Source organism: Rana temporaria, chromosome 1 (assembly GCF_905171775.1).
Source record: "Rana temporaria chromosome 1, aRanTem1.1, whole genome shotgun sequence".
In the NCBI taxonomy this organism is placed as follows: domain Eukaryota; kingdom Metazoa; phylum Chordata; class Amphibia; order Anura; family Ranidae; genus Rana; species Rana temporaria.
In genome coordinates, this window is record NC_053489.1 from 123,991,596 (window position 1) to 124,017,371 (window position 25,776).

Here is a 25,776-nt window from a genome sequence, read left to right on the forward strand (position 1 = left end):
AAGTCTATGGGACTCGAACGTTCGAATTCAAAAGTGCTCATTTTAACCACTAGAGGGCCGCGCTATAGACGAAAGACGTCCACAGCGTGGCTCTCAAGTGCCGAGTGGACGTCTTTAGACGTCCTGTTGTTGTGATTCCCCGTGCGCGCCGCTGGGGGCGCGCAGCGGGGGAAACAACGTGCCCGGCGCATCGCTCGGGAGCCGATGCGAGTGCCTGGCGGCCGTGATGTCCGCCTGACACCCGCGATCGTCGGTGACAAACACAGAGCTCCACGTGCTGTCAGGGAGAGAGGAGACCGATTTGTGTCCCTTTACATAGGGACACATCATCGGTCACCTCCCCCAGACAGTCCCCTCCCCCCACACAGTAAGAACACAATGGGGGAATACATTTAACCCCTTCCTCACCCCCTAGTGTTAACCCCTTCACTGTCAGTCACATTTATACAGTAATTAGTGCATTTTTATAGCACATGTCCGTCGCAATATCGCAGGCCTGAGAAAAAAATTGCAAATCGCAGCCATTGCTAGTAAAAAATAATAAAAAAAAAAAATCATAAATCTATCCCCTATTTTGTAGGCGCTATAACTTTTGCGCAAACCAATCAATATACGCTTATTGCGGTTTTTTTTAACAAAAATATGTAGAAGAATACGTATCGGCTTAAACCGAGGGAATTTTTTTTTTTTTTTTTTTAATGGGATATTATTATAACAAAAAGTAAAAAATATTGTGTTTTTTTTCAAAATGTTCTGTTTTTTTATGTTTATAGCGCAAAAAATAAAAATCGCAGAGGTGATCAAATACCACCAAAAGAAAGCTCTATTTGTGGGAAAAAAATGATAAAAATATAATTTGGGTACAGTGTTGTATGACCGTGCAATTGTCATTCAAAATGTGTCAGCGCTGAAAGATGAAAATTGGTCTGGGCACGAAGGGGGTTTAAGTGCCCAGTAATGAAGTGGTTAAAGCCTAATATGCAAGTTATTGTCGTAAAACGGGTTTGAGAACCGGGGTCTTGCCCCAGGGAACATGTATCAATGGAAAAAAAAGTTTTAAAAACGATCGTTTTTTCTGGAGCAGTGATTTTAATGATGCTTAAAGTGAAAAAAAAAATAGAAAAATTCCTTTAAATATCGTACCTGCTGGGTGTTACTATAAGAAAAAAGTCATTTAAAACTGCTTGCGGCTTTAATGTAATGTCTGCAATATGGATGAAAATCATTGAGAAAAATAGCATGGGTTTCCCCGCCCCCCCTCCCCCCAGGTCATTACAATCCCCTTTGGCCCTATATACTTTTAACAGCAGTATACAGGTGGTACAAACAAGATAGGGAGTGTAGGTTTGTTGTTAAGTATAATCTGTTTGTAATTTTGAACTGGTACATTTTTAAAGTGTAGCTCCAGCCAAAAAATCAATTTTTTAAGCGTTTTGGAAAACATAGAGAAGGGTTATCACCCCTGTAACATTTGTTTTGCTGTCTGTGTTCATCTGTTCAGAAGATTGCAATTCACTTTCTGTGCCAATGACAAATGATTTTTTGAAAATGTGGGTTTTTTGGTGCCCCTCGGCCTCCTGACTGTGTTTTAAAGGTTCAACTTCACATGACCGTGTGTGGGGAAAATGTAGTTTTATGCCTTCTGAAAAACGACAAAAAAAAATTCGACCATGCTTTAATTTTTTGTGTCGTTTTTCAAAACGTCGTTTTTTGTGTCACAGAAAATCACTGTGTGTAGCTAAAACGACATTTAAAACAACGTTTTTAAACCCGCGCATGCTCAGAAGCAAGTTATGAAGCGAGCTTCAACGGAAAAGAGTGCTGAACGTAACTGCGCTTTGCTAGAGCATTTTGAAAAAACGATGGTGTGCAAGCAACGTTGTTTTTTAAAATGAAGTTTCAAAAACGTAGTTTTTTTACTTCACAAAAAATTTCTTTTTTTTTCATCAACAAAAAAAACGACTGTCTGTACGCGGTATTCGGAATAACTCACTTAAATCTGTCCAAACAAGAGTCTAATAGGCATCCCGGGTATGACATTTTTTTAAAAACAAAATTATAAATTATAATATAATAAATAATTATGAATAATTATAACAAATAATAATATAATTATAATAAAAATTATTCAATAATGTAATCAACTCAAAATCACTGAAATTTGCTCAGTTGCAGAATTGTCGCTGTCATTACTTATTACTTATTATTTTTTTATGACGAATTTCCCCACAAATCGCTATCGCACAATTCTGCAAGTGATTATAATTTATTATCGCTGTTTTCTAGCTGCTCTAAAACCATTTTTGACATAAAGGGACACTTTTGGTTGCTATGGACAATCTACAGTTTGCAGGCAGAAAGAACAGTTTTTATTATATAAAAGAACATGCAGGACACTGGGAAGACCACTAGGGACAAGGGAGGTGTATATTTTTTTACATACAGTACTGTAATCAATAAGATTACAGTATACTGTATGTAAGGTGTTTGTTTACCTTTTTGAATTTGGCGCCGTTCTCCGCCCCCGTGCGTCGTAACGTCGCAGGGAACGGAGATCGGCGGCACACAGAGGCACTGTGTGAATCGAGCGAGGACCCAGGGACAAGGTAAGTAAACCAAGCCTGTGGATTCTGCGAGGCGAGCCCCGAGTCTGACTCGGGGTTACCGATCGCAGCAGAAAAATGTAACCCCGAGTCAGACTCGGGAATACCGCCAGGGGGGTTTGAGAATGAACTGCCTGCCACCCCTCAATAGCACCAAAGTGCATGGGCTTTTTATTTTATTTTATTTTTTAATGCCGCTGCATCAACATGCATGGTGCTTTTGTTAGCATGCATTTTTATTTTTGTGATTTTTTTTTTATTTACCCACACACACACATAAATATATATATATATATATATTGTGTGTGTGTGTGTGTAAATAAAAAAAAAATCACAAAAATAAAAATGCATGCTAACAAAAGCACCATGCATGTTGATGCAGCGGCATTAAAAAATAAAATAAAAAAAAGCTCATCCCTAGTAAACACAGCCACCACCACTGCTAGCTCCAGCCTGGTGTAATGACGCCAGCACAAGCTTCGCCCCCAATGCATTTCAACCAATAGGCCATTCTCATATATTAGTATAAAAGTCTGAATGGTATAATGCATGTATCTTTGCTATTGTGTGAGGGAGGGTAGAACTGCTTTTTGGAGTGTAAAGGCCCGTACACACGATCGGACATTCCGACAACAATTGTGTGATGGACGTGTTTTGTCAGATAATCCGACCGTTTGTATACTTCATCGGACAATTGTTGTTGGAATTTCCGACAACAAATGTTAGATAGCCATGCTCTCAAATTGTCTGACAACAAATGTGTTCCATCGGATTACCCAATTGTGTGTACACAAGTCCATTGGACTAAAATCCAAAGTACAAACATGCATGCTCCGAACCAATGCTAACCATAAGACAACATTAGCGGAAGTTGCCCAAAGGGTGGTGCTAAAGAGCAGAAAAAACATATCATTTTGTGTATGTTGGCTGAAAAAGTTCTGCCGTCTGTATGTAGAACAATTTCAGGTCCAACACCCTTCGGGCAAAAACCCATGGATATGCCCCCCCCCCCCCCCCCCTACTGTAGTCACAAAAAAATATTAGTTTTTTTTTAAATGGCCCCTTTAACTAAGTGCACTTAAGCGCCGGACACCAGTGCCCTATGGGAAGCACCACATCAATGCAATCACGAGATTGCAGAGGTGGCACTTCATTTGCGGGCTTTTAACCCGCCTTGCGGCGCAATTCAATTTCCGCCCCTTGGATTCACTATGGGCGCCAGGCACGGGCGGGAGCATTATTTTGGCTGTTACTTCCGGGTTTTGTTGTATAGACGAAAACCGGAAGTGACGTCATGTTGGCAGCACCGTTCTTTGCATGGCCCGAGCGGAGATGCTGCAAGCAAGGTAAGAAGAGTTGGCCAGGCCTGGTGTAGATGACGTTATTTCTCCTTGCTAGATCCCACATCACACATCCCACCCTGATCCCCAAGTACTTTTAGATGGTCTGTGCAGTTTTCTGGACATAGGTCCTCCACTGACTCCTGATTTAGATGTATATTTGTGCAAGGGGTGCATCTTCCTGACCAGGCAGTAAGTGACCATAACTAAAACACTTCTTGGGCCAACTTAACCTGATCTACACCCATTCACCTCGGAGCCTTATGTTACAACCTGCTGGGACTTGTAGTTGGACACCCATCCACCTCGGAGCCTTATATTATAACATGCTGGGACTTGTAGTGCTCCATCTTCTCCTGGGGCTCAGGTGCATGCAATCCACCATCTATGGGACTACAAGTCCCAGCAGTGAGAGAAAAACTGGACAAAGATGGTGGATTGCATGCACCTGAGCCCCAGGAGAAGATGGAGAACTACAAGCCCCAGCAGGTTATAACATAAGGCTCCGAGGTGAATGGGTGTGGACACCCATCCACCTCGGAGCCTTATATTATAACCTGCTGGGACTTGTAGTGCTCCATCTTCTTCTGGGGCTCAGGTGCATGCAATCCACCATCTATGGGACTACAAGTCCCAGCAGTGAGAGAAAAACTGGACAAAGATGGTGGATTGCATGCACCTGAGCCCCAGGAGAAGATGTTTTTTTTTTCTTAAAGGGGCCATTTAAAAAAAAAAAATCCTATTTGTAACTACAGGAGGGGGGTCGGCCCCCGAGTGCCCCCTATGGACGGGCCACCACTGGGCTTTGGCCATTCAAGATGTGTGTGGCTAGGACGACATATTGTGATGACTGCCCATTACTTTCTTATGTGTATCTATGTAAGAAAACAAGGAAAGAAACTGCGCTAGGAAAATTGGCAAACAGATATTGTATTGCCTTATATTATAACCTGCTGGGACTTGTAGTGCTCCATCTTCTTCTGGGGCTCAGGTGCATGCAATCCACCATCTATGGGACTACAAGTCCCAGCAGTGAGAGAAAAACTGGACAAAGATGGTGGATTGCATGCACCTGAGCCCCAGGAGAAGATGTTTTTTTTTTTTTTTCTTAAAGGGGCCTTTTTAAAAAAAAAATGTGTGTGTAACTACAATTCATGAGTTTGGATTGTGTGGCAGCGGATTACATTTTTTGGGATTCTGGCAGTAGGCATTTGTCAGGATAACTCACTGTTAATTTGTTATATTATTTTATTTATGTAATTTGAGGATTAGCGCAACTATATATTTTTTGTTGTCTATTCACTGATCTATGTTTTCAGGTTAGTTGCTGCTTATAACCAGAGCTTCAGGCATTTTTTTGTGACAATATCTGTTTGCCAATTTTCCTAGCGCAGTTTCTTTCCTTGTTTTCTTACATAGATACACATAAGAAAGTAATGGGCAGTTATCACAATATGTCGTCCTAGCCACACACATCTTGAATGGCCAAAGCCCAGTGGTGGCCCGTCCATAGGGGGCACCCGGGGGCCGACCCCCCCTCCTGTAGTTACAAATAGGATTTTTTTTTTTAAATGGCCCCTTTAAGAAAAAAAAAACATCTTCTCCTGGGGCTCAGGTGCATGCAATCCACCATCTTTGTCCAGTTTTTCTCTCACTGCTGGGACTTGTAGTCCCATAGATGGTGGATTGCATACACCTGAGCCCCAGAAGAAGATGGAGCACTACAAGTCCCAGCAGGTTATAATATAAGGCTCCGAGGTGGATGGGTGTCCACACCCATCCACCTCGGAGCCTTATGTTATAACCTGCTGGGACTTGTAGTTCTCCATCTTCTCCTGGGGCTCAGGTGCATGCAATCCACCATCTTTGTCCAGTTTTTCTCTCACTGCTGGGACTTGTAGTCCCATAGATGGTGGATTGCATGCACCTGAGCCCCAGGAGAAGATGGAGCACTACAAGTCCCAGCAGGTTATAATATAGTTTCTTTCTGGGAGGAGAAGTGCAGTGTGTAGGGTGGTGGGCACCTGTGCCCACCACCCTACACACTGCACTTCTCCTCCTAGCAAGCGATCACAAAGGCTTGTGATACACACCAACACCCTCCATCTTCGACTCCCTGAGGAAGGTGTAGAAGCAAGGAACGGGTCAGGTCATGTGACATCTCAAGTCAACCCGACAATTGGTCCATCAATAATTAACGCTGTGAAATGTGCTGATCGATGAGGCTGTGAACACAGGGGCTATTATTATTCAACTGGGATTCAATATATGTGGTTATGGGTCCTCTGTCATAGGGGACCAAGTCGCTCTGGTAAGCAGATCTACTTATCATATGGTGGTGGGTTGCACTTCGGCTGTCAATCACTCAGCGGAGAAGCTGATTGTTACTTGGATATCTTCACGGGTGTGGACTTATTGCTGCAATATATGTACAATTTTTGCAATTTATGAATTTATCATATGTGGTCACTCTATTGATGGCGCACTTGGAATATTATTCGTGTACTTTATGATTCACCTATTTATTGCACTTCTTGATTTGATTCTAAGGTAATCAATATACACTGTTTATATAATTTCATCACAATATTTTTATATATTTTTTCTTATACCAATTCATGAGTTTGGATTGTGTGGCACCGGATTACATTTTTGGGGATTCTGGCAGTAGGCATTTGTCAGGATAACTCACTGTTAATATGTTATATTATTTTATTTAATGTAATTTGAGGATTAGCGCAACTATATATTTTTTATTGTCTATTCACTGATCTATGTTTTCAGGTTAGTTGCTGCTTATAACCAGAGCTTCAGGCATTTTTTTGTGACAATATCTGTTTGCCAATTTTCCTAGCGCAGTTTCTTTCCTTGTTTTTTTTACATAGATACACATAAGAAAGTAATGGGTAGTCATCACAATATGTCGTCCTAGCCACACACATCTTCAATGGCCAAAGCCCAGTGGTGGCCCGTCCATAGGGGGCGCCCGGGCGACGCCCCCCCCCCTTCCTGTAGTCATATAAATATAAAAAAATTTAAATGGCCCCTTTAAGAAAAAAAAAAACATCTTCTCCTGGGGCTCAGGTGCATGCAATCCACCATCTTTGTCCAGTTTTTCTCTCACTGCTGAGACTTGTAGTCCCATAGATGGTGGATTGCATGCACCTGAGCCCCAGGAGAAGATGGAGCACTACAAGTCCCAGCAGGTTATAATATAAGGCTTCGAGGTGGATGGGTACCACACCCATCCACCTCGGAGCCTTATATTATAACCTGCTGGGGTATAGGGAGTGTGGCATGCGAGAAGTGGGAGGGGCCAAACGTGGAGGGGTGGGGTCTTGCGCCCCCCCCATCCTAAAACTTCACCAGCCGCCACTGGTTCCTACCCTGGTGCAGATAATCATATAGGACACACTGATGCTCTAGAACACCTTTACTCTAATTAACATTGTTACCATCCTAGTACTACAATGTTTAGGACTTTTGAAGCAACACTTGTAAAAACTCATGAAAACACGCAAAGTATATACATTTCATCTAGATGTCCCAACAGCCACTGTAGCAGCACTATACTGTGCAAAGGATGTAATAGAAGAAACTCGATATTTACTAATTTTGTCTCCCATTTTTCACCTGGTACACAATGTAGTATGGCTTGCTAGAACAGAGGGACTGACAGTAATCTTTTTTTAACATTATTGCCAATTACTTATAGCGGCAGGAGGGGAGGGGGGGGGAGAGACAGCTAACACACACACAGGAGCTGATAGGCAGGGAGGGAGGGGGAGAGGGGGAGAGAGGAGAGCAGCGGGATGACAGAGGCACATAACCTGACCGCGGTATCATGGATCAGCAGATTAAGGGGGACACAGGAACAGGCAGGATTGGGAGACTGGTGTAGATTGTTGTCTGTCAGTTCATAACAGGTAGCATTTGCAATATTAAATATATTGAAAAAATACTTTTGAAAGTGCATTATTACGTTAAAGCTGATTTTAATGATTGGGATTATATCAGTTTAAAAGTTGCATTTATATTGAATGTTAAAACAAAGAGACATACAGTGTCCAATACAGTGAATGGTAAAAAAAGGTAATTATTGGCACAAATCTTCCTTTCAAAATCCTCAAAGCTCTTTAAAGCTACACAGCTTTATAGCAAAGCCTTTAGCATGACCAAAGCAGAGAAAAGTGTAAGTATTAACATGGTCGCCACAAAGTGATAAATGAATGTTGCTATTACTTTATAACAATGTATTCGTGTTCTAGTAAGTTGTCAGTGATAATTCTTAAGTATTTATCTGGCATGCTTTACAATGACTGCAGATAAAAAGTGATACAGATTTAAGTGATCATAATGCAGAGTCAGCATGACAGCCAAGTAATATTTATGTTGCCAGCTTGAGAACAATGCTAATGGTAATTTACAAAAGTTTCTTTAATTTGGCATTTAAATCTTCATTTCCCCTAAAGTGGAACTTTAGCCATAACGTTTTATTGATTGTTTTTTCGTTTGTTTGGGAGTAAGGAAAGGTAAAAACTCCTTTTAATTCTATTGTTGTTTTTGTGTGTCTTTTGGAAAATTTACCGTAATCAACTAACAATGTGCTGCTTAGGTGTATGTACTTCACTTAAATCCCAGGCAGGTGCTAGCCCCGGTGTTTTATCAGATTAGGTGACCCGTCAGAATATGTAACTGAAGTGACATTCCGTCGCGGCCATCTTGCTACACCCTGCACTCGGCCACAGTAAACATACAGTGAGAAGGTGGGAAGCGGACATCTTGTTACACCCAACAGATTTATACATTTCACTGTTATTTTTAACAGTAGACTCGGCTTATACCGTGAAATACAGTATTTACAATTCCATCAGACGTGTTTAGATGTTGATTTTTGAAAGCAGCGGCAAGCCTTCTGGCCTCACAGGTTTTTAATCTGACAGAACACCGCTGCTTTAAAAAATCAACATGTAAACAGTCTGATGGAATTGAAAATACTGCATTTCACGGTATAAGCTGAGTTTACTGTTAAAAATAACAATGAAATGTAAAACTAGTTGGATGTAACAAGATGTCTTCTTTCCACCTTCTCACTGTATGTTTACTGTGGCCGAGTGTGGGGTGTAGCAAGATGGCGGCGAAAGGAACGTCACTTCCATTACAATTTCTGATGGGTCGCCAATTCTGATGAAACACCGGCTCGCCACTGTGTTTATCAGGAATTACAAAACGTGGCCACACACCGCTGACTTGATTAGAATAAAGGTATTTTATTTCTCCGTTATGATTAAGCACTTCATTGTGTGAAATGTGTTAACAGCTAGTCACGTCCCTGTGCTGTTTGTCCCATCATTGAGAAATAAAGGACTTTTTTCAAATCAAGTCAGCGGTGTGTAGCCACTTTCTATTTTTCCTGGAAAATGTACCTACAATTCCTGTATGAACACTAGGACACTAGAACAGGAAGTGAGCATTCATTGGGGGCTCTTTTTGTGCTTGCAAATGATTAGAAGATGAAAGTCAGCAGAACATCACATAATTTACTAAGTTATTTAGTAAACGAACAGCCTATTGGGCTTTAGGAAATTAACCCCACAGAGCGCAACAAATCAAGAGTGGGGAAGGTTGGTAGAAAACCTGTAACGTGTTCACTGTCAGCTAGGTCCCCCTTAGGGAGATTCCCCCCAGTTCATTTAAACTCCCCAATTTCCTCAAAGGGGACACACAAGAATAAAGTCCAGACAAATGTCTTAACATTTGCCCCAAATTATTTAAAGAAACATTTTGGCTGAAATTCTTCTAAAATATATTTTACTGATTAATACGGAAACTTGGTACTATACCTCCTCGATCACGAGCTGCTAAGTTATTTCCTCTTTTTAAAGTTACATCCAATAGGTACATTCCGAGACTAGGGAGTAAAACGTCTGCATTACTGGTCACCACATTGTTGATTTTCTGAAGACAAGAAAAGAAAAGAATGTTAACTTTATGTATTTTTTAACTATGATTTTTTTTTATTTAAGCAAAGGAAATAGTAAAAAAATAGTTAAATAGGAACTCTGATAAATGAAATATGATATTTAAAGTTAAAGGGGTTGTAAAGGAAACATTTGTTTTCCCTAAATAGCTTCCTTTACCTTAGTGCAGTCCTCCTTCACTTACCTCATCCTTCGATTTTGCTTTTAAATATCCTTATTTCTTTCTGAGAAATCCTCACTTCCTGTTCTTCTGTCTGTAACTACACATCGTAATGCAAGGCTTTCTCCCTGGTGTGGAGAAAGCCTCTTGAGGGGGGAGGGGGCGAACAGGAGGGTCAGGACACTCTCTACTTTGCAGATATAGAAAGGAGCTGTGTGTTAGTGGGCGTCCTGACACTCCTGCTCGCCCCCTCCCCCCTCAAGAGGCTTTCTCCACACCAGGGAGAAAGCCTTGCATTACTGCGTGTAGTTACAGACAGAATAACATAAAGTGAGTATTTCTCAGAAGAAATAATGACATTTAAAAGCAAAATCGAAGGCTGAGGTAAGTGAAGGAGGACTGCACTAAGGTAAAGGAAGCTATTTAGGGAAAACATTTTTTTCCTTTACAACCCCTTTAATTTAAAACCATTTGGAAATGCCTCAACATATCTATAGTGTTTAGGACCCTAAAATTGTGGTCCAAATATCACATCATTAGAATGGCTGTAAATACAGAGATATTGATCTTTTATTGGTCAGTCACATGATCATTAGCCATTTGTTCTGTAGTCAAAATACAACATGGGGAGGGGGGCAGAGCATGTTCTTTGTGTGTGAAATCCCTACAGTGTGTTTTGTTGTCTTTTGTCCAGGTCCGCCCAGAGACATTTTTTGCTCTGATGGTCACGTGACTAATTAAAAAAAACTATCTAAAAATAAAAAAGTTATAGAAACAATGCTTTCTGTTTTTTATTAGTAGCCTGTATTACAATCTACAATATTCTTTATAATGTTTTCAGTGCTTGGGGCAGAGTTAATGCATATTAACAGTTAGGCAGGGCTTGTCTGGACTTGTTTACCCAGGTTGCTAATACAAGCAAGCATGCATTCTTTCAAGGGACCGTTTGTTATATTACTTTATATACATTTTTTTAAATGTATTTACGTGTCCCATGGGGTGGTTAGCTGCGGGGAGAAAGAGGAAGTTCAAGGCCTCACCCATTGAAAACTAGAGCATGTGAAGACAAAGTGACCATGCAGAAAGGCATTGATAAGCTGGCATAGCGTTACCATTGGACTGGCAGTATCACCACATATTTACTAACTTCTAAATTCAGTGCACAGTCATGTAAGTGCTCTTTATCACAAAAAAAGTTAAACTATCACTGTACCCCTCCTCAATACCCAGGTCCCTGCTGCACTTACCTCCAGGGAGGAATAGCTTTCACTGCCCAAGGTGTTCCCGCAGTTCCAGGAATCTAAAAGTCACATTCTTCTTCTGGAACGGATCAGAGCATTCTGATTGGGCACATACTGGCATGTGACCGCTTTGACCAATCAGAATTGATCTGATCTGTCTCTAAGAAATGAACAGGAAGAAGACAGTGGCTTTCAAATTCCAAAACCCCTGCAATGGCTATGTGGGCAGTAAAAGCTAATCATCTGTGGAGATCGATGAAACGGGGACCAGGAAGATGGGGAGGGTGAACAGTGTTAGTTTATTTTTTCATTCTTTGTGAAACAGTACACTTACACTTTATGATGAAATTTAAAGCTTTGGTTTAATTAGCACTTCAGTTGTATATGATGTGTCTTATGAAACGATTTTAGCATTATTCACCATTTTGGTGAAATGCATTGGAGTCAGTCAACACTTAAATGAATCAGATTTTGAGAAATATAGAGTCTGCCTTTACACACAAATGGGCGGATCCACAAAGCGAGTACGCCGGCGTATCTACTGATACGCCGGCGTACTTTCAAATTTCCCGTGTCGTATCTTTGTTTTGAATCCTCAAAACAAGATACAACGGCATCTGGGTTAGATCCGACAGGCGTACGTCTTGGTACGCCTTCGGATCTAAGATGCAATTCTTCGGCGTCCGCTGGGTGGCGTTCCCGTCGTAATTCGCGTCGAGTATGGAAATTAGCTATTTCCGACGATCCACGAACGTACGAGCTGCCGTCGCATTCTTTTACGTCGTCTCAAGTCGGCTTTTTCCGGCGTATAGTTAAAGCTGCTGTTTGGTGGCTTATAGTTAAACCTGCTATGTTAAGTATGGCAGTCGTTCCCGCGTTTAATTAAAAAAAAAAAAATTCGTTTGCGTAAGTCGTCCGTGAATTGGGATGGACGTAATTTACGTCCACGTCAAAACAAACCTTGCGATGTCATTTAGCGCAATGCAAGTCGGGAAATTTAGGGACGGCGCATGCGCAGTTCGTTCGGTGCGGGGACGCGCTTCATTTAAATGAAACACGCCCCCCTACTCGCCGATTTGAATTAGGCGCCGTTACGCCGCAAGAGATACACTACACCGCCGTAACTTACGCCGCAAATTCTTCCAGGATTCAAACAAAAAAAGTAAGTTACGGCGGCGTAGCGTATCTCAGATACGCTGCGCCGGGGCAGATCTTTGTGAATCTGCCCCAAAGATGTTTAGCTGTTACTTCAGTCTAGTGTCCATAGTACTTTCAAATCAAAGACTAAATACAAATTGAGACTTCTGCCTAGACTATGACTTTGACGGTTGCATGCTTGCGCCATGTCAGTGGCTTTAAATATCGGAGCTAGAAAAAGACAGGCAGCTGGTATTTTCAGAAGGAAATTAGTGATGGCAGCACCATATTTCTCTCAGTAAAGGTTTAGCTTAATTTGAGCCAGTCAGGTCTCTTAAAAAAAAATACAATGCTGTCCCTTTCGGCGGGATTAATCACCTCTGTATTTACTAGATTACGCCAAAATAAGTATCTTCTTCATCAGACACACTTTTGTCAGATGTCTGGTTCTCCACTATGGTTCCTTCCACCTGCCCCTACATTGTTACTGTGTCCTGTAGTCATATAGGGGTTAGTGGCAGGAACCGTGCATGTAGGGAGACACCAGGTATTTGACACTCCCGGAAATGTCAGATTTAAAAAAATTCTCAGCCAGTGGTATCTTACAGTGGTGGCAGCTCATGCAAGACAACTGAAAACCCCCCTCCCATCCATACATGCATCCGGCCCCCTAATCTACATGCAAGGCGCCGGACATATGGATTTCAATAGTTTTTTTAAGCACATGGTTAGAGCCTGAGGCTCTAATTTGCTACAAAAAGGATGGGCTCTGGGCGCAGAGCACTGTACTCCGACTCACCCACTTGTGTGACAATAGCCAAATTCACATCCATCTGCAAGAGGGGTGCGATTGCCGCATTCCCGGCCGTCTCCAGGGGGCTGGTGTTAACTTTCCACCCCCCTCCCAATAAATTAAGCACCGGCCGCCACTGGTATCTTACATCAGACAGGAGATCAAAGGTGTGGGGGAGAAAAGTATTGAAAGACTTTTCTTCCATACAGGTTTTTTTATGGTAAAAAGTAGTCTGACATATATGCCAGCTCACGTGATATATTCTCTAATTCCTCAGTGAAAGTTTTCTGAAATAATATTGGTTCTGCAGGCAAGAATAGATCATTAACAAATTGCAAATTTCAACAACAAAAGAGATGGTAAAAGAAAAGTAATGCAGCTAATGCCGCATACACACATTTTTCGGGTTGAAAAAAACGAAGTTTTTAAAAAATGTCATTTAAAATGATCACATAATTTTTCGGGTTCTGAAAAACGACAAAAAACAAAATTCGAACACGCTGCATTTTTTAACAACGTTTTAAACAATATCGTTTTTCGGGTTGTAAAAAATGATCGTGTGTGGGCTAAAACTACGTTAAAAACCCACGTATGCTCAGAAGCAAGTTATGAGACGGGAGCACTCGTTCTGGTAAAACTACCGATCGTAATGGAGTAAGCACATTCATCACGCTGTAACAGACAGAAAAGCGTGAATCGTCTTTTACTAACAAGGAATCAGCTAAAGCAGCCCCAAGGGTGGCGCTATTCCGCATGGAACTTTCCCTTTATAGTGCCGCCGTACGCGTTGTACGTCACCGCGCTTTGCTAGAGCATTTTTTTTTAAACGATCGTGTGTGGGCAACGTCGTTTTAATGATTAGGTTGGAAAAAACAACGTTTTTTCTAGATGCTGAAAAACGTTGTTTTTTAAATGCCGAAAAATGATCGTGTGTACGCGGCATAAGATATGGCACCAAAACCATACTGAATCTCTTGGAACATTGCTCATGGTTTTCTTTCCAGGATTTTCAGTTGTACTTGTTTCTGTCAATTAACTTCTACTTTCAATCAGTGGTTGGTCCTTTGAAAGCCATAAAATATAAGTTTGACAGTAGTTATTCCTCAAGTGCATTAGCAAGCAGCGCCATTAACAGTTTTAATTATCTTATAGACGGTTCAATGACATATTGATGGAGCTTCTGAACTGCTTAATTAGAAAATATTAAACTCTTCAGGGTCAGACAGCTGCGCTCAGAAAAAACTGCTTATTTGTAAAACATTTGGCATTTAATTGTCTGATGTGAACAGAAAATTGGCCATTTTACTGTAACGATTCCATAGGTAAAATCACTAAACATGTTAGAACAACTTTTCCATAGTACTCATCAGGGAAAATAATCAATCAAGTAATAAAGATCATTATCACACATTGATCGGTTTATGGATGATGATGGAATGTTTTGCTAACTGAACTCAGGTTTTAAAGACCTTCTGAAATGATCAGTTTGAATATGCAATATTGGAGTAAGATTAGGTTATAGCTTGCATTTTACGATAGTCTTCTCAGCCTTATAAACCCTGTTTATTACTGCGATCCATTCTAGTGAAACCAATACTATTTCCTATTATGTGCAATGTTCTGCTCTTATGCTTTTATTACTTTTACACAATAAAAGAGACTTGAAAGTTCTCCTTTTCAGAGGTCCACACACCCTCCATTTAAAATTATAAACAGAAAATGATGTACTGAAATGCATAGAGGGACCACCTGTTGGCTGATCAGGGCTTCCATTCTGGAATAGCTGTTTTGCATCAATTTAGCCTACCCTTAAATCCTTGCTGCTATTAATCTTGTCTACTGGAAACACCAAATACCCCAGCATGTGAAGCAGAAAGTCAAGAATTCCCAGCCCCCCCTTCCTCATTTTTAATGGAATCTCATTACTATTACTTGCAAAAAAAAGGAGCAGAAGTATTTCACAGTCAAGACAACCCAGAAACACATCTTGTGAAATCAGAAAACTCACCTTTTTTTTCTTATCCCATCTCCCCTATGTACCAATATAGCATTAATGTACTTATTTTGCAAAAATAAAACAGCTTTCAATTAATTCTACACAGACTTACTACACTCTCTTCATAGCTGTTTAAAACCCCTGCTTGATTATTTCTGCTTTGCTTCCTGGACAGACTTTAAGTCACGGCACAGGAAGGAGTTGACCAGCTGATCTCATTAGCATACACCCTACATAATTTACCTTCAGCTGATCAACTCTTCCTATGCCATGACCTAAAGTCTGTCCAGGAAGTAAGGCAGAAGTAATCGAGCAGGGATTGTAAACAGCTATGAAGAGAGTGAGGTAAGCCTGTGTAGAATTAATTGAAAGCTGTTTTATTTTTGCAAAATAAGTACAAAAAAGGTGAAGAAAGATGTACTTAGCCTTTAAGGTAAATTAACTGGCCATTAAAACTTCAAGTAAACCTGTACTTTGCCCATTCAGGTAGGCTGTTCCCTCCAGTGTAGTTACAATGTAGATACTTACTTACCCTGACACAGTCTAGGTACTTGCGGGTATGAGGGAGCATGGGACTCTGTCCTTTACACATAATGCAGCTCTAAGTATTGAGTAATCACCAGACCTTAGCGATGTTACAGAGCTTACACAGGGCTTTGGAAGGTGAACCACACAATAATGTTATTAAATGCATGTGCTTACTCGAAGATCAGTCTGGTGGTGGACTTTCAATTTCAATTGAAATAGTTGCAATCTGTGGTGTGCATGATTGGGAAGTGATGTAATTTTTTTTTTTAAGTTTATAAAGAAAGACATATGGTGTAGTATGTTCTGTAATTTATAACCAAACTGTTGGAGGAGGTAAAGGGGAACATTAAAGTGATATTAAACAGAGAAGTGTTATTTGCCATAATTCGTTAACATACAGTGCCTTGCGAAAGTATTCGGCCCCCTTGAACTTTGCGACCTTTTGCCACATTTCAGGCTTCAAACATAAAGATATAAAACTGTAATTTTTTTTGAAGAATCAACAACAAGTGGGACACAATCATGAGGTTGAACGAAATTTATTGGATATTTCAAACTTTTTTAACAAATAAAAAACTGAAAAATTGGGCGTGCAAAATTATTCAGCCCCTTTACTTTCAGTGCAGCAAACTCTCTCCAGAAGTTCAGTGAGGATCTCTGAATGATCCAATGTTGACCTAAATGACTAATGATGATAAATAGAATCCACCTGTGTGTAATCAAGTCTCTGTATAAATGCACCTGCACTGTGATAGTCTCAGAGGTCTGTTTAAAGCGCAGAGAGCGTCATAAAGAACAAGGAACACACCAGGCAGGTCCGAGATACTGTTGTGGAGACGTTTAAAGCCAGATTTGGATACAAAAAGATTTCCCAAGCTTTAAACATCCCAAGGAGCACTGTGCAAGCGATAATATTGAAATGGAAGGAGTATCAGACCACTGCAAATCTGCAAAGACCTGGCCGTCCCTTTAAACTTTCAGCTCATACAAGGAGAAGACTGATCAAAGATGCAGCCAAGAGGCCCATGATCACTCTGAATGAACTGCAGAGATCTACAGCTGAGGTGGGATACTCTGTCCATAGGACAACAATTAGTCGTATACTGCACAAATCTGACCTTTATGGAAGAGTGGCACGAAGAAAGCCATTTCTTAAAGATATCCATAAAAAGTGTAGTTTAAAGTTTGCCACAAGCCACCTGGGAGACACACCAAACATGTGGAAGAAGGTGCTCTGGTCAGATGAAACCAAAATCGAAATTTTGGCAACAATGCAAAACGTTATGTTTGGCGTAAAAGCAACACAGCTCATCACCCTGAACACACCATCCCCACTGTTAAACATGGTGGTGGCAGCATCATGGTTTGGGCCTGCTTTTCTTCAGCAGGGACAGGGAAGATGGTTAAAATTGATGGGAAGATGGATGGAGCCAAATACAGGACCATTCTGGAAGAAAACCTGATGGAAAAGACCTGAGACTGGGACGAAGATTTATCTTCCAACAAGACAATGATCCAAAACATAAAGCAAAATCTACAATGGAATGGTTTAACAAATAAACATATCCAGGTGTTAGAATGGCCAAGTCAAAGTCCAGACCTGAATCCAATCGAGAATCTGTGGAAAGAACTGAAAACTGCTTTTCACAAACGCTCTCCATCCAACCTCACTGAGCTCGAGCTGTTTTTGCAAGGAGGAGGAATGGGCAAAAATGTTAGTCTCTCGATGTGCAAAACTGATAGAGACATACCCCAAGCGACTTACAGCTGTAATCACAGCAAAAGGTGGCACTACAAAGTATTAACTTAAGGGGGCTGAATAATTTTGCACGCCCAATTTTTCAGTTTTTTATTTGTTAAAAAAGTTTGAAATATCCAATAAATTTCGTTCCACTTCATGATTGTGTCCCACTTGTTGATTCTTCAAAAAAAAAATACAGTTTTATATCTTTATGCTTGAAGCCTGAAATGTGGCAAAAGGTCGCAAAGTTCAAGGGGGCTGAATACTTTCGCAAGGCACTGTAAATCCTATATATCAAGCCACTGTATTTTTAAATCCTCTGTCTTCCTGCAGTACTGTTTTGGGGTCACCTGATGTTTCCTTGCCCCTTGGCATCTGCAGGGATATATCCTTCGGAGGACTGCCATTATTCTGCTGATGTATGCTCTATACAGTATTAATCTGTGTCTGCACAGCCCTGATTGGTTCTGTGCCAGCCACATGACTAATAACAAGTAGTATCAAAAGAGCAATTCGAATTAGATTATAAATATCAAATAACGTTTTTGCAGCTCCCTATAAATCGTTATTGAACATCAGATGTGTATTTTTTGTACAGTAATATGATTGACACTAGATTTGGTCGATTGGTCAGTCCGCCCCTGGTGTTTACACAGAGATGTAAATATGAGTTATGGAAACCCACAGCAAAACTATTTGTACTTTTTTTCCACCAACCCTAACATGCATTTTTGCAAGAGATTCAAAAAAATGAGTTGCAGTACTCTCCAGCACATACCATAACACATACAAATACATCCATCTATGTAAGTGTACATTGGACTGTAAATCCAAATATGGCATTCAGAGAATTAGGCTACCCAGCATAATCATATACAATTCTTGCTTTATATTTTTGTTATTCTAATAGAGCTTATTGAAATGTGAATGTGTCAGAGGACAAAAATACCCAAAACTTTCCTCACCACCCTCCCTACACAGTATTATTGATAGCTACATACTTAATTCCTATGTGGCAACTCTAAAGCCTAGTGGTTGGCCACAGGGGCCCAAGGGCTGCAATGCAAATAGGCAGGCAGGTCACACTTCCTTCTGTACTCAAAAGTGACAGAGTATTCATAGAGAGCAGTGGGGATCTGAGTAGCAGGGTTGGGGCATTAAAAGGTAAGTGCAGTTACCAATAGGTAAGGAAACTTGCCGAAACATGTAAGCACTTTATCTACTCCTGTGCAAGAAATAAAGATATTCATACAGATATTGGAGTTGCCAGCTACTACTTTTGTTTTATGCTGAATTCTGATGTATTGAGGACACTATTAGGAGCCAAAGCAAAGTTTTAGATTCCATGAGTAATACACGCCTCTGTTCCCAGTTGTGAGCATTGCACTTGTTCCCCATTTACCAAGGGGTGCCTAGCACTATGGCTATTTCCTTTTCCTTTTCCTGGCAGGTTTGCCTAAATACTTAACACCCTAATGCCGCGTACACACGATCGGAATTTCCAATGAAAAAAGTCAGATGGACTTTTTTCATCGGAAATTCTGGTCGTGTGTGGGCCCCATCAGACTTTTTTCCATCGGTGTTTAGAAATAGAACATGTTTTATTTTTTTCCGATGGAGAAAAAAAACGATAGGAAATTCCTATCGTCTGTGTGCAACTCCGACGGAGAAAAAAACATGCATGCTTGGAAGCATTGAACTATATTTTTCTCGGCTCATCGTAGTGTTTTACGTCACTGCACTTTGGACGGTCTGAATTTAGTCTGACAGTGTGTATGCAAGACGGAAAAATTCCATTGGGTTTTAAGCCATCGGAAATTCCGATCGTGTGTACGGGGCAAAACACAGCCTTTTTTAACCTTTTCAACACATAGGAACCCTTGAAATAACTTTCTGGTCTCAGGGAACCCCTGCTAAAAATGTCTATATCCACATCTCATGATACATTAGTTTGATGGTGAGTGGGAAGAATGACCCTTACGCTTGTGGTGTTTGGTAGAATTACCCACTTTACAGATGGCTAAAAAGATCAATGGTGACAGTGGGAACATATCCGGGAGGCAGACATTGCTCAAGTAAGCCCTAGCAACCCCTGGAGGAATCCTAGTTGAGAAACCCTACCCTAAAACTATTCTAACCTCAACCCTCTCACCAAACGTACCCTTGCAGCTCACCAAACCATCCATTGAAGCTACCAGTCCCATACTATTGTTAAAAAGTTCTGAGCCCCGAAGGCTGAAAACCAATGAACTGAACTTGAGGATTTTTGATCACCAAGTTCCTGCACAGGGGTCTGTGTCTTTTAAGTAGCATGGCATATGACATTGCCAGTTATACATTGTATACTTTCAGTATATTGAAATAATAACCCCATAACCATTTCTAAAAACACACCTAAAGACAGTATTAAATTATTGTATGCAAAGCCAATAACGGAGACTTGATTCCAGTGTTACACATGCACTTATTTTCTTCGGAATCAGATAGCATTAAGCACTTACACTTTAGAATGCTTTAATGAGAAATGCCACCTAGCACTCAAAGTGTAATTTTACAAGCACTATAAAACATTTTACATTAATATAGAAGTAATATAGAAGTCTGTGCCAAGTGTTTACTTCTGTAGCTCAAAAGAAAGGGAAAGTGGCGCTGTTCTACCAGGGTGATACACAGAGACCACTAATCCTGTGAATAAATAATCGGTTGTATCACACTAAGGACAAGGAATAGATCCCGGCTAGTGGGACAGCAGTATTCAGAGCCTTCTACAAAACGCTCTCTACCACCGCAGGGTTAAGGTGCTCTGGTGTGTGGACACACAGGACGGGAGCACAGAGAAGTCATCTATTTTTGTGCAGCACAGGATCACTTTCATAAGACTTGGATCTAGCAAATGTCACTTTTGGAGTTTTTAGGATTATGGACATTTATTAGCTTATGTATGATACAATTTTCTTGCACTTATATTTATATACTATGTACACTTTTTTCCTGCTTTTTGATTGCATATGTCACTTTAAATGAGTTAACTCTCGTTTTTTTGCACACATACTGGCAGCTTTTTTCATAGCTCAGTACCGTGATTTTAAACGAGCTTAGTCACAGTTTCTTTCATATTTACTAGCACATTATAGAGTTTTTATATAGTTTAATATCAGATCAATATGTTTTCATCACACCTTTTAATTGGTCATTTTTATTAAGGCGGATCACAGTAGAGTTTTATTCATTTATTTACTACAGTAGTAGAGTTGTATTTATTCATTTACTACAGGATTCGTGATCTCTGTGTATTAACACTTGCAGAACAGCACCACTTTCCCTTTCTTTTGAGCTACTTTTTTCTGGATTTTAGCTAGGTGAATTTTCTATATAGGGAGGCAGCAGTTCATTCATAACCTAAGCGCTGATTTTTTTATTTATTTTAAATGTTTACTTCTGTCTTGTGATTTCTGATTGAAAGCAACTGCAAAAAGTATTGTACTTTACCTTCCTTATCCCAGATCTGAAGACATGATTAAAATATCAGCTTATATAAATATAGGGATCAAAGAGTATTACTAATCTAGTCCAGAACTGAGGAAAGGGGTATAGGGCTACCGTACTGGATTATATGACGGACCCTTCCTTTACTGGGGAAAATATTATCAGATTAAAGCCAAACTCTGTACAAAACATTTTTGGAGTGGAGTATCTTTAACCATTTATTAAGCAGAATATAAAATATGAAACAAAGTAGTCACTGTTCATTTAACTGTGCTAAATTGCAACTTAAGCTACTGAGCTGAACAAACAACATACCCTTTTCAGCAAAGCAAAAATAATTACATTTCAAAAGAAATAAGCATGTTACAAGCAATCTAAAGCTCTGCATATTGACTGAGAATAGTGAAATAAAATATTCCTATGCAAAATGTCACATTTAATCCTCACAATGATATACATAAATAATAAAGAAATATATACACAGCTAAGCTTTCCCTGTTCATTTGGGGATCCTCCGTGCTCCAATTATCCCCGAACGGCTTACCCACCTTGGAAAAATAGCTGGAATGGAGGAACTAATCCATATAGCACAGGAGTCTCCATCTAAATTCTCCAGGACTTGGGCCTGTTGGACCCACTTTTGTTCTACAGAGAGATATGCCTCCTTGATGGGACAAAATCATCCTGAGCCCCCCCCGATAGCGAAATAAAATACCCTCACTGATACTTATTAGGAGATCACTCTTCTGATCTATCTAACGCAAAGAACCGCCTGTCCTCACTCAAGGGTCGAGCCTGGGAGGAACCCCCTCTTAAAGGAGACCTCTCTTGAAGAGATCCCAACACTGCTCTTTACCAACACGCTGCCCCTTATGGAGACCGAGGGGGTGAGACCCTCGGATCTCAACCACCCACTTCTCTCTGTGGGTTTTCTTCGCTGTCCCCCTATGCCCCTCCATTCTCTCCTTACTCTGTTCTCCCCCTGGCCTGTGCTACACTGCCCTACATACACATCCTCATGTATACATAAGCCCAGGTAATTGATTATCATCTTTAAATCCAATGCCAAACAGCCGCCCACTTAAGATCACCTCCCCCACAATATCACCAAATTTTAAGGGCCTAACCCTTCCTCACCTAATCAGAAATAGATATACCGGTATATAGATACACGCAAGCCCACCTAGACCAATCTTAGATCGAGAAGTATGTGAGACCTCCACAACATGTTTTGCACCTCATAGGCTGAGATTAAGGTGAACCCCATTTTTTTTTAAATGCAGACCCCTGGTGAATGTGGAGACCTTTGTTTGCTACACTCCCACGAGTAATGTTAAACCAAGTCTGTATATATTAATGATGTCTTTTGCTTGTATGAAACTGTGTATTATAAGTTTTCTTAGAATAAAATGTTGTATGTTATTAAAAAAAAGAGAGAAATATATGCAAAACACATATACATTCCCTTACATACTTCAAATATTGGACGGACACTTTGAAGCGTCATTATTTAACACTTGCAAATTTAATTCACAGTTGATTCAAGTTGTTTTTCTATAGCTGAAAAAAAAAAAGAATAACTATGATAAAAAAAGTTTGTTATAACTGTAGCTTTTCCTGCAATACTTATCCTCAATCTAAAGCTGCAGGAGGCATTATTTCTCCTCCACCACTGTATGCCCCCAGTCTTTCAGGCTGAACGAAGGCCAGTGTCATTCCACCCACTTCCTCTGCTACTGGGCTGTCACGGACCCTTCTCTTGGGATGGTGTCATGGGGAAATATTTAGCACTAAACGTAGCTTCAACATCATTACATAAGTGATTTACTCTGCTGCAGTAAACACAACCCACTAATGAGAAGATGAATTCATTGGGCAAGCCAACAGAATCTTGAAAATGGATATATATACATTGGAAAAAAATAAAGGGGGCTATAAGGCTAGACTTCAGCTTTAAATTGAATGTAATCCTGCTTTAAACCCTGGTCAGAATACACAGACATAGGCCTTCCCTTCTTCATGCCTTTGCCTTTAGCTGGAAAGTAAGCAGGGGAACAATTCTAAGGATGCTAGGACATTACCCCCAGGGCTTCCCCCTGTTTACTTTACTGTCTGTAATGTTAGAGCTACACTTAGTGAATTAAGGTCACTGAATGCAAAGACAAAGCATGAGAGAAAAGTATACATCAAGGAGGGAATTCCACATGCTGCCTGGAGCAAAATGAATGTATTTAGTCATGTATTTAGTCAATGCCGCACTTAAATGACACAACAGTAGGCATTCAGTCTAGCCAGTGCCCTTTATTGATTTAAATGTTGCCCAGTCATGCTATTAAATCCTGGATATTGTCAGGTTATTAAAGAACATTTTATTGCTTGGTGTAGACCAAGACAGGAATGGCTGTTTGATTTAAAGCATGGACTTTGTTAGAAAGTCAATATAAACTTTGGAGCTACCCTGTTTTAAGGGAGGGGATTGTATGTCCATTACTTTTTACAGAAGTGATATGTTACATTATCAGGGTTTTCTTACTTTTGGCAAAGAAAGTATGGCTTAAAATAGATGAAGCCTGGCATTCTTGGCAAAAGTTGTAATATCTCTGGGTCAGACTCAACAGCATAGCAGTGCCTTTTGTGGAGATACAGTTTGACATTTTAATAATTATAGAAATTCTTAAAATAAGAGAAAAAAATAAAGTTTATATACAATAAATGCATCAATCTTGTATGCTTTAAAATAGAAGAATATTTATAATAATTTTTGTAATATTCACTAAAAGGCTACACCAGGTCAGGGTACTGTATAGCTAGTAGTAGTTAATCACATTTATTTGGCCTTGTTCTGTAATGTTTAAGGTTTGAAACCAACCAGGACCTGGCGCTAAGTTCTGTATGTGGGTGTGCAATAGTAATGGGTCATAGGACCATAGCTGCTGGAGAACCTGGAGAGCAGGATGCAATTCATGTAATAAGGATATCCAAATAAGCGCTTAGAAATGATCATAATAAAATGTCTATCATAGACAGTTACCTCTCTGAGGTAATGTAGGATAAAAAACAAGTTAGGCCTCGTACACACGGCCGAGGAACTCGAGTTCCTCGGCCAGTTCAGCCCTGAAGCCGCCGAGGAGCTCGGCGGGCCGAGAGCTCCCATAGAACAACGAGGAAATAGAGAACATGTTCTCTATTTCCTCGCCGAGGTCCTCGTCGGCTTCCTCGGCCGAAAGTGTACACACGGCCGGGTTTCTCGGCAGAATTCAGCCAGAAACTCGGTCGGAAGCTGAATTCTGCCAAGGAAACTGGTCGTGTGTACGGGGCCTTAGAGATGTCCAACAAACAGTTTATCATTAAAAAAGAAATGCTAAAAGAAATTCAACAATATCAAATTCAACAATATCAAAGCAAGGGGTCATGGTGTGTCCTGTCTGGTATTATCACTACTTAAGAGGCTCATGTAAGTTAGCACCCTTGGCAGGGGACTAACGTTTACATCCAGGCTGTATTAGGTGAAATCTTCACCTAGAACCGGCTGAGGACCTTGGTTTGACATGGTTGAATTACAATTGTTTGTGGCATTGCTTTTTTAACAATAAACTGTTTGTTGGACACACATCTCTAACTTTCTTTTTATCCTGCATTACCTCAGAGAGGTGACTGTCTATGATAGACAATTTATTATGGTCATTCCTAAGCGCTTATACAGTATGGATATCCTTAGTACAAGAAGGAGCTACAAATCTGCATTATTATTCATCCTATACATCCTATATTTACTGTTGTGTTGTTCTCACTTGAAATTGCTAAAGAATATACCTGAACTAGTGTGAACTGCATGTGCTATATTTTGTTTTGCGATAAAAGGCTATTGATCTGCTCCCAAACTGCAAAATATATTGCTAGTAATCTGTCCCCAATAAGCTAAACAATTGACAATTTTCATTTTTGGTTTTGGTTTTTAGCAACAGTTATTTATCATACTTACCTTCAGCAGACCTCTTAAGATAATTATATTTTTAACGTTATCTTGGGTCAACAGAGATCTCTTAAAGTATTGAACAATAAGATACCTGTTGAATTCTACCATACTGTTTTACCTAAACCCCAACATACTTCATAGCTGATTTACAAAAAAAAACATTTATGTCCGCCCTATGATTCATCTCTGCTTAACTCAAATCTATTCTATTATAAGCATCTCATGACGATTTACACCCACGACTATTGCAAAGGAACTAGTTAAAATCGATATACTATGCTTATTTTGAATAGGCAATATGGGGTTCATTTACTAAAATTGTAGAGTACAAAATCTGGTGCAGTTGTGCATGGTAGCCAATCAGCTTCTGGCTTCAGCTTGTTCAATAAAGCTTTGACAACAAAACTGGAAGCTGATTGGTTTCTATGTAGAGCTGCACCATATCAGGCAGCGGGCAACCTTTATCACATTCGTCAAAAGTGCCCCAAAATCAAATCATATTGGATACGTTTACCGTATGGTATATACTGTGCTTGCTAAGCACACTTGAAGATCTCCTAAAGTAGCCCTTTTAAACTTCTCACCATACTGTTGCACATCTAATCAATTCTCCACCCATTAAAGTTTCTATTTACGGCAGAGAAACAAATTGGTGAAAATGTGGTGGTCCTCCATTACAACGGTAGCTCAAGTAAAAAAATACAACAACCTGATACATGATTCAGGAAAAACTGGCAGCAATGTTAAATGAAGAAATGAAGAAATTTAAAAATACCTGATCTCCCTCAGAGACA

The 25,776-nt window shown here is 40.1% G+C and overlaps 1 protein-coding gene across 1 annotated transcript in view; it reads right to left on the reverse strand.

The window, feature by feature from the left end:
* The window catches only part of MCTP1 (multiple C2 and transmembrane domain containing 1), a 1,082,102-nt gene that overhangs the window by 730,950 nt on the left and 325,376 nt on the right, over window positions 1–25,776 (reverse strand). The window contains exon 2 of the mRNA XM_040342284.1: window positions 9,787–9,901. Coding sequence (XP_040198218.1) covers window positions 9,787–9,901 — 115 coding nt within the window. The remainder of the gene's footprint in view (window positions 1–9,786; window positions 9,902–25,776) is intronic.